This window comes from Eremothecium sinecaudum, chromosome VI (genome assembly GCF_001548555.1).
Source record: "Eremothecium sinecaudum strain ATCC 58844 chromosome VI, complete sequence".
Taxonomy (NCBI): domain Eukaryota; kingdom Fungi; phylum Ascomycota; class Saccharomycetes; order Saccharomycetales; family Saccharomycetaceae; genus Eremothecium; species Eremothecium sinecaudum.
The window spans coordinates 188,085-204,129 of record NC_030897.1 but is presented as its reverse complement, the minus strand read 5'-3'; the positions used below and the strand labels follow the sequence as shown (position 1 = coordinate 204,129).

General features: G+C 38.4%; 4 protein-coding genes across 4 annotated transcripts; 3 read left to right on the top strand and 1 right to left on the bottom strand.

The window, feature by feature from the left end:
• Positions 1-210: 210 nt before the first annotated feature.
• Positions 211-2,028, top strand: NHX1 (bifunctional K:H/Na:H antiporter NHX1; the record flags this gene model as incomplete). Its single annotated transcript, XM_018133265.1, has 1 exon — positions 211-2,028. One exon carries the CDS (start codon positions 211-213, stop codon positions 2,026-2,028), a length of 1,818 nt encoding a protein of 605 aa, XP_017988609.1.
• A 115-nt stretch (positions 2,029-2,143) lies between these two features.
• On the bottom strand, positions 2,144-3,934 carry NDC1 (Ndc1p; the record flags this gene model as incomplete). The annotated part of the gene is made up of 1 exon (XM_018133266.1): positions 2,144-3,934. The coding sequence occupies one exon, from the start codon at positions 3,932-3,934 to the stop codon at positions 2,144-2,146; it is 1,791 nt and encodes a 596-aa protein (XP_017988608.1).
• A 576-nt stretch (positions 3,935-4,510) lies between these two features.
• Positions 4,511-5,866, top strand: RAD52 (recombinase RAD52; the record flags this gene model as incomplete). The annotated part of the gene is made up of 1 exon (XM_018133267.1): positions 4,511-5,866. One exon carries the CDS (start codon positions 4,511-4,513, stop codon positions 5,864-5,866), a length of 1,356 nt encoding a protein of 451 aa, XP_017988607.1.
• A 283-nt stretch (positions 5,867-6,149) lies between these two features.
• TOM1 (E3 ubiquitin-protein ligase TOM1) lies at positions 6,150-15,932 on the top strand (the record flags this gene model as incomplete). The annotated part of the gene is made up of 1 exon (XM_018133268.1): positions 6,150-15,932. The coding sequence occupies one exon, from the start codon at positions 6,150-6,152 to the stop codon at positions 15,930-15,932; it is 9,783 nt and encodes a 3,260-aa protein (XP_017988606.1).
• Between the last annotated feature and the right edge of the window lie 113 nt (positions 15,933-16,045).

Genomic DNA, 16,045 nt, shown 5'->3' with positions numbered 1-16,045 from the left:
ACTATATTTGTAGATTTGGTTGAATACGATACTCAAAGGTTGTTGTATACTCATATACCAAGGTTAATAAAAGGTTGTTGTCACGTGACTGCAGTTCATTCTGATATACAGACGTGAAGAACATGTTCAATCGCTATTAAGGCAAAGTAACCACCACAACACGTACAAATATAGCGAATACCTTTCTCTTTAAGCACTATTCTGCATATAATGACAGCCAAAATTCTATGCTGGGTGCTTCCGCTAGTACTAAGGTTAACTTGGGCAGGTTCTAATGAGAACGGTGGCGACGGGGGTTCTCCTGGCGATCCAGGGTCGGGAGTAGAAGATCCGGATCAAGGTGACACTGTGAATCCTATTACTGAAGAGATATTCTCATCGTGGGCGCTCTTTATTTTGCTGTTTCTTTTGATATCAGCACTTTGGTCTAGTTACTATTTATCGCAGAGACGTATTCGTGCTGTGCATGAAACGGTGCTTTCTATTTTCTACGGGATGGTAGCTGGGCTAATTATACGGCTTTCGCCAGGACACTATATTCAAGATGCTGTTACGTTCAATTCTTCGTACTTCTTTAACATTTTGTTACCACCGATTATCCTAAATTCAGGGTACGAATTGAACCAGGCGAACTTTTTCAATAATATTGTTTCAATTCTGACGTTTGCGATTCCTGGAACGTTTATATCCGCTGTAGTGATGGGTGTTATCCTTTATATTTGGACATCTCTTGGTTTAGAAAATATTAATATCCCATTCATTGACGCATTGCAGGTTGGAGCAGCGCTCTCGGCAACTGACCCGGTGACAATATTGTCGATCTTAAATGCGTACAAAGTAGATCCGAAGCTTTACACCATCATTTTCGGTGAATCACTATTGAATGATGCAATCTCTATCGTGATTTTTGAAACTTGCCAAAAGTTCCATGGTAAACAAATGAAGTTCTCTTCCGTTTTCGAAGGTATCGGACTATTCCTCATGACATTTACTATCTCGCTGCTTATTGGCTTTATGACTGGGGTGCTGGTAGCACTGATTTTAAAACACAGCCATATCAGAAGATACCCGCAAATTGAAAGCTGTTTAATCTTGCTAATTGCGTACCAGTCTTACTTCTTTTCCAATGGATGTCATATGTCGGGTATTGTATCGCTTTTATTCTGTGGCATAACTTTGAAGCATTATGCTTACTATAATATGTCTCGAAGGTCACAGATTACAATCAAATACATTTTCCAGCTTTTGGCGAGATTGTCAGAGAACTTCATATTCATTTACTTAGGGTTAGCGTTGTTTACCGAAGTGGAATTAGTCTATAAACCAGTTTTAATTATAGTGACAGCCATATCTATATGTGTGGCACGTTGGTGTGCAGTTTTCCCTCTTTCCGACTTTGTGAATTGGTTGTACCGGGTTCGCACAATGCGTTCCCTAAGTGTAGTCACTAACTCGGTCAGTATCCCTGATGAAATTCCCTATCAATACCAAATGATGACTTTTTGGGCAGGTTTGCGCGGAGCAGTTGGTGTAGCGCTAGCTATGGGCATTGAAGGTGAGTTCAAATTTACTTTACTTGCAACAGTGTTAGTTGTTGTGGTTTTAACTGTAATTATCTTTGGAGGTACTACTGCTAGTATACTGGAACTTTTGAATATAAAAACTGGAGTGGAAGATACTGATGATACTGATGATGAGTTTGATATTGAAGCTCCACGTCCTGTACATTTAAGAACATCTCCTGATGGCCAGGCATATCGCGATGATAGTGCCGAATACAACGGCTCGAGCTTCTCTCCAATTATACCGCGCTCTTCAGATGATTTGCACGATCCTAAAAACTTGCAAAATAAATCTGATGGTAGAAATGTTAGAGAAACTGTTGACCACCTTTTCCAAGGGAATTCGCAATGGTTCAATAGGTTTGATGAGCAAGTCTTGAAGCCTGTATTTCTGGATAACGCCTCTCTTTCGCCGCATTCAAATAGTCCGCAAGGTAACAGTAATAATTTAGGAAATAGACGTTGATGCACTCAACTTTGAATAATATTATATAACATAACTTTTAAAAAGTACTATCCCGTATTATAATGCTTTCTGAATTCCGTAAATATATAGATATGATACAAAACTTTATTATTACTTAGATGCTGCTGTTATCATCGCACATTTGCAATACCCATTGGCTTAGTTTTACAACATCATCGTCCAAATACACATCATTCAGCAATTGATTGTACTTTAGAACAATTTCCAAAAACGCATTAATTGCCAAGTCATATATTACCGAGATACTGTCGGGACCTTTTTGTGATTTATTTGGAGGTTCCCACTCAACGAATGCACCTAGAGAGCCCACAGAGCGTTCCAAAATCTTCAGTACCTCACCCACCGATGAAACAACACTGCCCTTGGGGTCCTCATCTAAAGAGTTGATAAGCATACCCATTAATGCAATAACACACTCTGCGTAACAGTTGGGCAGTTTAACTAACTTCTCAGCCTGTGCCTTTTTTGAAATAGTCCATAGCTCAAAGAAAAACAGCGGTTTTACGGATGTTGTAGACTCTATTTGGGAAGGAAAGAAAAAGGAGCTAAGCATCTTGGTAACATAATTCATGAGATCCTGAGCTAAGTTTAAGAAGTTAACTTGCTGAGTGAAAATTGGTGGATTGTAAGAATGTGAAAACTGCATCAGGTTCTGTGGCCGCTGTCCATTGAAATTAGGGCCGTTACTCTCTAGTGTGATGCGTTGGGAGATATCGCTTTCTGCTGAAGGTGGTGAGCCAGGAAGGCAAAACTGGGATCCTGAAACGACAGAAACCGTTGGCTTGTTTCCAAACAATACTTCATCTTTATTCCTAGTCATAATGTTTTTCTGCTTGAAGTCGGAAGATGTTGCAGTAGACTGAGCTTCTAAGCTTTTCAAAAACATCGAAATATTGCTATTCGATTCTTGAATTACCAGTAGGCACTCCCTCAGTATACTGGACCAAATATGGGAATTCCCGTAGCGAGTATGATATATAGGAAGCCTCAACTGGATGTCGGGAGATGTGGCTCTGTAAGATAGCTCTTGAAAGGCGGTCAGCTTCGTGAATAGTCTTTTCGAGCTCAAGCCTGTAACCAGTGTCTCCATTGGAGTAGAAGAGAGTGAAGAAATGGGTTTACCTCTGTGTAAGCATCCGATAGATAAATAAGCATTAAAAGCAACATTGGTGATATCCCAGAGTTGAAATATAATAAAAGATATCGCACAGCATTGTAAATGAGCTAAAACTCCTGCAGATTCCTTCACGTTCAACACAAAATATATTATGGGTTGGAATACCAAAACGCACAATGTAAGAATGCCGCACTTAACAGCAGAGTCGTGTAACCTACCTGCAATGCGGAACTGTCGATCTTCATGTTGAAAACCAAAGCTAAAGGATAGCCGTTCCAGATCAAAAACTAGAAGTTGTGCAGTATAGAGACTCGGATTGATTAGCCATACATTAAGTCTTCTCAGCGCGACCGGGATACTGTATGAAGGGTCGTATAAAACTCCGTTTAAAGCCCATGTAATCAATATCCCACTTGCAAGGTATGTCAAATGGTAAAAGATAAACTTTAGAGAAAAGAATTGTCCGTATAAAAACGATACTATATTCGCATACCCTAGAAATTGGACCCTCAAGTAGTTTTTTCTAGTAATAATAACCAATATCAGCCCAATGTACAACAATATTACCTTGCCCGGAAATAATAAAACTCTCTCCCACGCATTGACATCCCATCTTGTCAAAAACGTGAGAACAGCACCAAATGTAACGCTAATTGTTAATAATAACCTTATTGCCAAATGATTAAACCTTGTTTTACAAATATCGCTCAAAATAGCATGATAGCTATATCTAGAGTTCAGTGGAGTGGGCACTGAGGTAGCATACATTATTTCACAAAAAATACGTGACTACTACCACTTGCAATCGGTATGTTATTAGTAACCTATCTTTAAACATACGGTACATTTGGAATTACATAGTTTACTTCAGTAAAATTTGAGTACATGTTGTCCGAGCTAGGTACAAAATGTACCCAATCCGGACAGTTTTAATAGACACTACGAAAGCTATTAAGGTATGAATTAATCACTATAAAGCTAAGTTGTATTTACGAGGTATTCTAGTTGGTCTAAATGATCTTTTAATATACTTTACTGCTGATCATTGTATAGTTTAAGTTTGCAATGAGGATTTTGGCATCTAAAAGTCTAATCATACAACTCAGAATGAAATTTGAGATCAGAAGTTCCAGTGTAAGATGTTGGAAGAACTTTGACCAACCAAACTGGCTAACTATAACGTAGATATTGCTATATAATTCTACATTAACTAGCTTTTATTATTTTCTGTTCTGTAAAATATACTTACTGTCTTTACTATAAGCGCGTCTTTAAATTTATCGCCACCTACCCTAATCAACCATAGTCCGTAGAATATTCAGGTGTCCATATATAGAGCCTGCTATGGCAGAAAAGAGACAGGGGCCACTTGTGAATTCAGATGATATTCAAGCGAAACTAGATAAGCGTTTGGGTCCTGAGTATATTTCAAAAAGGGTTGGACATGGATCGACAAGAGTGGCGTACATCGAAGGTTGGAAGGCCATTAATCTCGCCAATCAGATTTTTGGCTACAATGGTTGGTCCAGTGAGGTGAAAAATGTAACTATAGATTTTATGGACGAGAAACAGGGCAGATTCACCGTCGGTTGCACAGCGATTGTTCGGGTTACACTATCTGATGGATCATATAGAGAGGATATTGGTTACGGAACTGTTGATAACGAGCGCCGAAAGCCAGCAGCATTTGAAAGAGCTAAGAAATCTGCTGTTACTGATGCCTTGAAAAGGAGTCTTAGAGGATTTGGTAATGCATTAGGAAACTGTCTGTATGATAAAGATTTCCTATCAAGGATAGACAAGGTCAAATTTGAGCCACCTGATTTCGATGAGGACAATCTTTTCAGAGTTACAGACGAGCTCAGCGAGGTGACAAGATCTAACACGGTACCGGAGCATTATGAGGGCCCGATTGTTAAGAAACGCAGCATTTTACATCCCGCAGAATCTGACACCCCAGCGCTGCCAAATGACAAGCAGCGTGATGCACGCGTTTCTGGAAACATCATGGCGACCAGGTTACGCCCAGCAAGTTCGGAGCTACAGCATACTGTCGCTGAGAACGATCAAGAAGATCTTCTTGACGATTCTTTTATGTTCAGCGATGAATTGCAGGACGACGACCTAATCAACATCGGCCACGCTAAGAACGCTTCTAATGCCGCCAAGAATCCCGCTGTTCAGTTTACACCAGATATAGCAGCAAGAAATAACGTTCCTGTTGCGTTTGTTACTGCCAAGGCGGCTCCAAGCTTGCAGAATAAAAAACCAGTACCAACAGGCCAGATTTTTAATCCGAAGTTTCAAGCGCAATCAATAAAGCACACTGTTGACCAGTCCACATCTACGCACGTCAAGCTCAGCATACTAAGAGAAAAGGGCATCGATCAATCCCGAGACGCTATCTACGCTAAGTTCGCTCCAAAAGGTAAGATAATAGATAACCCAGATACCCCCACTACTCCCCTCGCTGAATCGAACAACGGTACCGTAGCAAATAAAGCAACGCCGTTGCCTTCCAATCAACAAGAGAACATTACTAACAATTCTAGCGCAACAAAATCCTCATTGACCGAGGCGCCTAATTCGCCGTACGTCACAGCGGCCCAATTGGCAAAAATGCCAACTCAAATACAGCGAAGAGAAGTAGGTAGGCCTAAAGTAAACCATCCGAATTTGCGGAAGCCATCAATACCCTAATAAGCATCGCATCTGTTAATAGGTAGTATCAATCATGTAATTTATAAATTACCATATAGCCTTCATCATATGTTACGAAAGACGAAAATTTGGCAAACCAGAATAAAGCTTACAGTAATTATGCCATTCTACTAGCAACACCATCCTTAAACTTAGATCAATAACTGTTGTCGTCCGATTTTTGAATTAGTAAGGAGACTATACCGCCTGTCTAAACTAAGAACATATTACAGATTTCTTATTTTGCAATCATCTTCTTTTTGTTTAGATTACACTGTTTCAAATGGTGGTGACCTTAACTAAATTACAGAGATTACAGAAAGAGGAGAAATCCAAGACTTTCAAGCCTTTGATTGATGGACTAATTCAGTGTTCTGAAGAAGAATTCGTTTACAAACTATCAAAATTTACAGAATGGGATTGTTCAAAAGATGATCTTTATGTTTGGATCCCCGTTTTAGATCGGATGGATGGTATATTGAGTGGGTTAGTGGAGAAATACAAGTACAAGACAGATGACTGGAAGAAGCATCCAGTCAAATTGCTGGAGATGTCAGAAACAGATGAGCATTTGACGTTTGAGATTTTATCGTTCACGTGCCGTCTATTGAATAATACCTCTAACCGCTACCTATACTCTTCACTTGATGTTATGAGCCATTTGCTGAGCTGCCCTAACTTTAGGATTAAGCTAGGAACGATGAAAGTTATTGCTACTATTGGGGAAAGGCATGTCATTGCTCGGCATAGGATTGAAAGCTCTAGTGTCTTGGCTAGCCAACAATTGAAGAAAATGTGCTTAAGTCTTGCACGATATCCCCCTTCAGCGACTACTGACGATAGTTCTCAGCATTTTTCGTTGGTAGATCTCTTTTTCGATAAAAGGAAATACCCTTCTAAATGGTCTAGTTTACAATACACATATTTCATCACGAAGAAGCAAAACGCACAGCAGTTTTCTCAGAAGCAAAATCAAGTCTCATCAACTAAGCTTTTCGTTTTATCTAACCAGGAGCTCAAGTCTTTAACTCTACAGCAGATATTTGACAAGGCCATGGAGGAGTTGCCTTCCGAGTTCTGGTTTGAATTTTCGTTACACGCAACAATTGCGAAGGCCTTCAGCGAAGATTCAATTGAGAACATCAGATTAAGGGAGTTAATCATCCAAACAAAGTTCTGCGCAATTGCGTTTGTCAATGCGATTTATATCCCCCCACAAGTCAGCTCTAAGCTGTTTGAAATGGATTCATACGCCTTCAATAACCTAACTGATTTCATTCCATTATCCGAAACAAAAATTCCCAGGGATCTCAGAAATGATGCCTTATTTGCATTAGAGTGTATTTCATTAAAGCACGTATGGTGTTCAGATATCGTTCGGAATTTAGGTGGTAATATGTCTCACGGTCTCTTGTTCCAAATCTTGCGTTACATAGCCAAAGTGATAAGGGAAGATCTTTCAGATGAAGTGGACGAGGAGTACAATGTTAGATTTTTTTACCTGATTTCCAATTTAGCAGATGTTAAGTCGTTACAAGAGTCCTTGGTATCTGCTGGATTAATATCCTGTTTACTGGAGATTATATCTGTTCAAAATAACAAGTACAAACGAACGCTAGCTTCTGCAGGACACCTTCTAGAAGATGTCATTGGCGATGTCGATGCTACCGCCGAATTTATCAACAATAATGGTTTCCATATATTGATTGAGACAGTTACCAATGAGGTTAACTTTGCATTGGACCACCCCGAATTCGGTAACCCACCGAAATATTCTGTGGTTTATTACTCGATATCATTTAGGCAACTTGGGTTCATCAGAAGCTTATTAAAATTAGTGTTGAAACTCCTAAAAGCTGATTCAGGCGATAGGATTAGGAACCTCATTGATTCTCCAATATTATTGGCGTTTAACAAAATCCTGGACAATAGACCTGTTTTTGGATATACGCTAGTTTCCCACGCATTGGACGTAGTCCAAACCATAATAAATACTGAACCTACCATCTATCAAGTCCTAGTTGAGTCGGGTACTGTTCCATACATATTGAACAATTTCGAACAATTCTTGGGTCCTACCAGTGATTTGCTGTGTATGTTACCTGAGGTTATCTCTGCCATATGCTTGAATACTGATGGCTTAAAGCAAGTGAAGGAGAAGAATTTGCTAAAATATCTATTCCAAGCCATAAAAACTCCAGAGTTTGCTAAAATTTTATCATGGGAAGATCAAGCAGTGAATTATGGTGTTGCGCTTGATGAACTGGCAAGACACTACCCTGAACTAAAACCTGCCATTGAGGACTACTTGGCATCTACGATAAAAGAAATACCGTCACTTACGAACTTTTCTCATGTGTACTTATACGATTCCACTACAAATGCAGATATATTCTACCGATCTGAACATGAGGAGATTATTGAAAACGAACCTAATTCCAGTGAAATTGCATTTTGGGAGGTGCAGGATTCTACTCCTATAATTGACTGTTTTTCAGGTGTTTTCTACTCTATGGCATCAGAAAATGTCTCTTGGGCAAATCTAACGGAGAAGATTACATTCCAGGATTTCTTACGCGTTGTCATTCCTGAAAGGCCTACTTTCGATTATATCAACTCTCAAACGCTCCTGAATTTTACCGATGTTCTGAAAATGTTTGACGACGAGCGTCGTTCTTATGCACTACCAGAATTATTGAAGGCATTAGATTCAAAATTAACTGAGGTTGAGGATTTTCTTTCGTATGATTTTGAGAAGTCATATATTTTGGAAAGGGAAAGATCTGAGGTAGAAACTACCCTTCAGAAACTGCATGTTCTGGATGTTATACTTTACATCATCACTGATATATATGTCAACATTACTACCTTATTCCCAGTTAGAGTTATCCAAATTATGGAGTTCTTCGAAAAGCATGAATTTCAACTAATCACAAAATTGCGGAAATTGTTTCAAAGATGTGCACTTGAAGAAATGTACATCAGGGGCAAATTACCTGGTTCGGTTGCAGAGGAGACTGTGTCTCCATCAATTAGTTTTGTTCCACCAATTTTAATACATAAAGACACACCTCTTAAAACGGAGGCTAAGCAAGACAAGACTTCTGCAAAATTCAAAAACACATTGGAGGTAAGGCATCTTTTACAAAAATCTCAATCCTGGATCTCTATGTTATTCCGTTGCTTCCTACGCTTAACACATGCCAGGAAAATGAATGTTGAGCGATATGATCGTGCTCTTGAAGTACGCATATTCAATACGGTTGTTTCGGAGATCATTCAAATGTTGGACTTGAAGTACTTAAAATCTCATTTGGCCTATTTCTTAGTCGTTCTCGATTTCAATACGCATATTTTTACCTGTCCTAAGGCTTCTTTGAACATGTCAGATGGTGTAATACAGACGATTCCCGCATTCCTTTTCTATCAGGAAGGCGGTTTTAAAATATACCATGAAATGATTAAAATACTGTCCAAGAACATTTTGAGTTTTCAAAGCATAGAGTCAATAGAGCAAATTCATTATATTAAAGACCAAGATGATGTTTTAACAGTTAGTGTATTGATGAACGCCATGTCATTTATGAACAGGTGTATACAGCTGGAAACTATGGAAAATGTCCGTTCTATTACTGAATATTATCCATATGATGAAATTTCATACAATGTAACTCGTGCATTGGTCATTCCTGTCAAAATTCTGGCCTTAGGCGCTATATCAGAGATATTTGAGCAAGGAGAAGTGTTCGACAAGGAGAGGAGAAGAATCCCTTATTCTGTTTTCAAACAAATACTGAATTTATTGAAAAATATCTACAATAGTACTTTTGAAATAGAAGATGAAAAGGATGTCTATGAATTACGTTGGGACCTGATGCCTGTATCTCATAGAAAGGTGCAGATGCTAAAGGCTTGTGGCATGTCAAATGATGTAGCAATAGGGTATTTGGAAGAAGAAAAGGATGAGCTTCCAATCCATGTAAAGCCGGACGTTTTTTCAGAAGATGAATGGAGAAAATACCAAGAGGAAAAGAGTAGCGGAAGATGGGTAACAGATATACAACCCCTGCTTCCACAGTACAAAGATATCTCAACAAGAGAGGGATTGTCGAATATGAGAATCGACTTTTACCAAAACGGGTTTGAGGCTGGTATTTTGAATATCATACAGCATTATTCCAAATTCATCAATGCAATTTCTCATATGTTTTTTGAAATTTACGGAGAGCTAGAGTTTCCTCACACTAGTATGTTGGATGATCTTCAGGAGATAATGAACGGTATTTCTATTGAGGATTCCAATAGGCTGGCGCCTGTTATTCATTTATTTGGTATATTCTTGAATGATAAAAATATATATGGCCAAGCAAAGAAGCAAATTTTCAAATTTGTGCAGTATCTCTCCAAGTGCCTACATGCAGAATATGTCAATTACAGTTGGTTTTCAAAAGCTCTTTACGCTTACGAGATCATTTTTGCCAAATCCGAAGCACCAGAACCATCCCCATTGCCTGAAAATGTAACAATTTCTTTTACACCTGTGCCAATTGTTTACAAGGTTACTCGTGCGGAAAAAGATGCTATCTTCAATTCTTTGATTCGTGTTAATGAAATAACCGACTTCTATTCTGCACTTGCCATATGCAGAGTCTTGATTCTGTATACACGCGATGAACAATATGCTCAAGAAGTTATCCAATCTGGAATTTTATCACAACTTTTAAAGGTTATCGGCAGCAACCAGAAGTATGCTAAAATAAATTATTTGGAATCTTCTTACTTGTTACTTGCTCGGAGATGTTTTGAGACTACCGAGATTGTCTCCAACATAATTGAATATGAAATATCAAGAGCATTCACTACTAGAGCGATTGGTGATCATAAAGAAAAAACTAGAGACCTTCCCGGATTGGTTTCAGAAAAGGCTAGCGCAGTAATGAGAAATCCAGAAATTTTTGTGACTCGAATTTCAGAAACTGCAAGGTTTGAGCAATTTGCTTCTCCTTCTGAATTAGAATCTCTTTATGTTAAAAGACATTTGGAAGAGAAAGATGAAGTAATGGACGATTCGCAATCTTCTGAGAAGAATAACACACAGATGACCGGAATTGTTCATTTACTGTTATCACAATTAATGGCAGCTCATAAAAAAGATTGGATTTCCGAGCCACCGTTAACTCCTGAGGAAGAAAAGCAGATGAACAGGAAGAGGAAAGACGAAGTTAAGGTTTCTAGGAATCCTGTTTGTGCATATATGATTTTCCTTCTCAAAGTGTTAACAGAATTGGTTGGTAGTTACAAGCAGAGCAAATTTGAGTTCGTGACTTACAATAAGAAAAACATTTACAATGAGGCCCCAAAGCCAAAGGCCACTGCTTTGAATTTCTTCTTGTATCAGTTATTGGATATTAATACTCAGGATATGGATAAATATGAGAGCAAGAGAAGAGAGGTTATTAGCACTTGTGCTAGGGATGTAATCATCGGCTTTGTCTCCACTGTGCAAGATAAAGAAACTAAGAAGTTGGATCCAAAAGTGGTCGATCCCGATATGACTTACATCAGAAAGTTCACAATCGAGGCTATTGCCAAGGTCTTAAAGGAGGCGAGTGTATCGCCAAAAAGTATCGATGCTAATGTCGGAAAACTCTTTGGGTGGTTCCACTTGACTTCTTCTTTGTTGGTAGTTGACAAAGGTTACTTATTTTCAGTTCTAGACCCTAACAAAGCTGCCAATGACAAGTACCAAATTTGCAAATTTTTGATTGAAATGAATATACCCGGAACCATTACTGACTGTATGGCTTCTTTAGATTTAAACTATCCATTAACCAAGAAGTTATTCAATAGCGCGGTAGAACCTTTAAATGCAATCAATGAAGTAAGAAGTAACTTCGCTGATCTTTTCAAAGTTGAGAATAATGAAGATGAAGATGTTGATGACGTGGAGTCTGACAAGGAAGAACTACCTGATATGTTTAAAAATTCTGCACTAGGAATGTACGATATTGAAGATGTTGAAGACGACCATGATGATGAAAATGAATCTCTCATTGGTGATGATGATGATATTGCTTTTGTTGATGACGACGGTATCCAAGTTGTCTTCAGTGAAGACGAAGTTCTAAACGATGAGAGTTCATGTGACAGTGACGGTGATCAAAATATTTCGGATAATATTAGTTTTGAGACCAATGGGAATAATGGTACCTTGGAAGTCTACTCGGGATCAGAAAGAGGAAGTTCAGCAGTGGATGGCAGTGATATTGAACTGTTGAGTGAAAATACTGGCGAAGAAAGTTACTATACACAGGGCGAGGATTCAGAAGGTTTGGAATTGTATGATGAAGAATATGATTCTGATCTTGATATTGAAATGAGTCAGTCTGATTCGAGTTCTTCAGATTGGGAATCTGGCCTTTCAGACCTTTCAGACTCAGAGGCGTATTCAGAGGAAGAACGTACTGCTAATACTCGTGACGGTTTTGTTAGATGGTTCAGTGATGATGGTGTGGAATTTGAAGATGATTCGGATAGCGAAGGGAGAGGCTTATTTACTGGCATTCAACATGTATTTCCAAATGAAGAACAGCTGTTCAGAGTCCATGCTGGAAATCCTCTCCGTTCAAACGGCAGACATCATCATCGTAATCACGCAACTATGCCTTTCTCAACGTCTACTATTACCCTTGGAGCTTCACAACGAAGACCTCATAGTATTCTATCAAATCCTTTGGGACCATCTGGGCTTGAAGAAGTCGAAAATGATATTGCCTCTCATTATTTAGGATCATACGAATCAGGAGATAGAACTGGTCTGAATGCAGCTTCGAGATTGCCAAGGGTGTTGCTATTTGACGGTGAATTCTTCGATGAAAAAACCTCAACTGGGCTTGTTTTGAAATCTACGATGGCAAGGTGGAACGACATTTATGAGATGTTCTACGACTCGAAAATTTACACTAACAATGTTGTAACAACAATTATTTCTAGGATATTCGAGCCTAGTGTCGCACTACACTTGAAAAAGCAAGAGAAGGAAAGACAAGAGAGACTATCTCAAATTGATAATACCGAATCGCCAAAGGGTATAGAAGATAGGAAGCGTAAGTTAGATGAAATTGATTCAGATGAAGAACATGAAGACCAAGCTGAAGATGCTGAAGACGCTGAAGACGCGGAAGATGTCGAAGAGGAACAAGAAAACCAGGAGCTAGTTGAAAATGACGTCGAAACAGCAGCAGACACATCTTCACTACAACCAATATACGTTACAATAGAAGGTGCACCGGTTAATATTGCTGGAACGGATATGGATGCTGAATTTTTGAATGCTTTACCTGATGATATGAGATCTGAAGTCTTTGCGCAACATATCAGGGAATATAGAGCACAGTCTAATGAACAGGATTCTCACTCTCGAGAGTTACAGCCAGACTTTTTGAACATGATTCCTGAATTCCTTCGTCAAGAGATTCTTGGACAAGAAGAGTCTTTCTCAAGGTTGGCAAGAGCAAATGGCTTACATGTTGATGAGCGTGATGCTGAAGAATTTAGCGATTTTGAGGATGATGTTGATCGGAATCACGAAGAAAAAAAGAAGGCGAAAAGAGTTCACTTTCCACCGTTAGTAGACAAGTGTGGTATTGCTGCTATAATGAAAGCAGTATTTATTCCACAACCCTACCTAGCACGTGAGGTTTATCATGAATTATTTTTCCGTCTGTGTTCCAGCAAGCAGAATAGGAGTGACATAATGAACATGTTGATACTAATTTTAACTGAAGGTATCAATGACCAACTTTCATTGGAAAAGGTCTATGCCATATTATCGAATAGAGCCACATCTAGTAATAGTAATTCTTCTAAAGTTACTCCACGTCAACTGCCTCCCGATTGTACCCCGTTGATTGTTGCTAATCAATGTATTGAGATATTACAGAGTATGGTAGACGCAGATTCCAAGTTGAAGTATTTCTTTATAACGGAACATGAGAGCTTATTAATCAACAAATCTCCCTTGAAGAGTAAGGATATATTTTCCAAAAATATGAAATGGCCAATTAATTGTATTTTGACATTACTCGAGAAGAAGATTATCACTGATGAAGCTGTTTTAATGGATTTGTTAACCAGAATATTGCAAGTTTGTTCAAAACCTATTTCCAGTTTTGCGAAAACCTCTAACGATAGCAAAAAGAAGAAGTTTGAGGTTCCCGATATCGAGAAGAAATATTTAAAGGCTATTGTCTCTATTATCAAATTGGATTCTTGTAACACAAAGGTTTTTCAACAGACCTTGAATCTAATGACAAATTTGTTTGTCATAAAGGATGCCCACGAAATTTTTACTAGTGAGCTATCAGCATTAGCAAAAGAGACTATCGGGGTTCTAGTTCAAGATTTAGATGTATTGGCGAAAGAAATTCCTACAGTACAAAGTGGCACTGAGGTGAATTCAGAGATTATTCAAAAATTCACTGTACCAAGTTCTGACCAGTCGAAGTTATTAAAAGTTCTAACTGCTATTGACTATATTCATGTCAATAAACGTAAAGAGGAAGATGTCAATGCTGAATTCCTGATGCCATTGTACAACAAAATGCAGTTAGGCGACATTTGGGTTTCTTTAAGTAACTGTTTGACGAAATTCGAAGAGAAGCCTAAGATGTCAACTTCTGCTACAGTACTATTACCAATGATAGAATCGTTAATGGTTGTCTGTAAACACAGTAAAGTAAGGGAGACTAAAGAGTTCCTAAAGTATGAGGCCAAAAAATGTAACTTTGCTGAAACACCTGTGGAGAACTTATTTTTTGCGTTTACGGACCTTCATAAGAAGTTGCTAAATGAAATGATTCGCTCTAATCCAAAACTTATGAGTGGCCCATTTTCACTTTTGGTGAAAAATCCAAAGATTCTAGACTTCGACAATAAAAGGTACTATTTCAACGTTCAGATTCGCCCTACTAACCAAGATCGCCCCAAGCTGTCAATTTCAGTTCGTAGAGAGCACGTGTTTCTGGATTCTTATAGATCATTGTTTTTCAAATCTAACGATGACATCAAGAACTCCAAATTGGAAATCACATTTAAGGGAGAAGCCGGTGTTGATGCAGGTGGTGTGACAAGAGAGTGGTATCAGGTTTTATCAAGACAAATGTTTAACCCTGATTATGCCCTTTTCTTACCCGTTGCATCTGACAAAACAACTTTTAGACCTAACCGAACTTCCGGTATTAACCCTGAGCACTTATCCTTTTTCAAATTTATTGGAATGATAATTGGAAAGGCCATTAGTGATCAATGTTTCCTGGACTGTCACTTTAGTCGTGAAGTTTACAAGAACATTTTGGGCAAACCTGTGTCTCTTAAGGATATGGAATCACTAGATCTGGACTATTATAAGTCATTGATTTGGATTTTGGAAAATGACATAACTGATATAATTGATGAAACATTCTCATTGGAAACTGATGACTATGGTGAACATAAAACTATTGAGTTGATCGAAAATGGTTCTAATGTTGCCGTTACAGAGGCCAACAAACACGATTATGTGAAGAAAATTGTGGAACACAAGCTTCAAACCTCTGTTAAAGAACAAATGGATAACTTTTTACAGGGATTTTACGCTATTATTGGCAAAGACTTGATTTCCATATTTGATGAACAAGAACTTGAACTGTTGATTAGTGGATTGCCAGATATTGATGTCGACGACTGGAGGAATAATACGACTTATGTCAACTACACGAGCACTTGTAAACAAATTAACTATTTTTGGAGAGCTGTTCGTTCATTTGACAAAGAAGAGCGCGCGAAGTTACTGCAATTTATTACTGGAACCAGTAAAGTGCCATTAAATGGTTTTAAGGAACTCAGTGGTGTTAACGGAGTTAGCAAATTTTCTATTCATAGAGATTATGGCTCAACTGAAAGGTTGCCTTCATCTCATACATGCTTTAACCAATTAGACTTACCTGCATACGACTCATATGAGACTTTAAGAGGCTCATTATTGTTGGCCATTAATGAAGGTCACGAAGGTTTTGGAATTGCATAGCCCGTTGGTGTAGGTGTAGCTGACTACATTTATTTTACGGTAGTCATATACTTATAAAGAGAAATCTTCAGCATTAATCAATGATTACCGATTGTCTATTACATGCTTGTTAC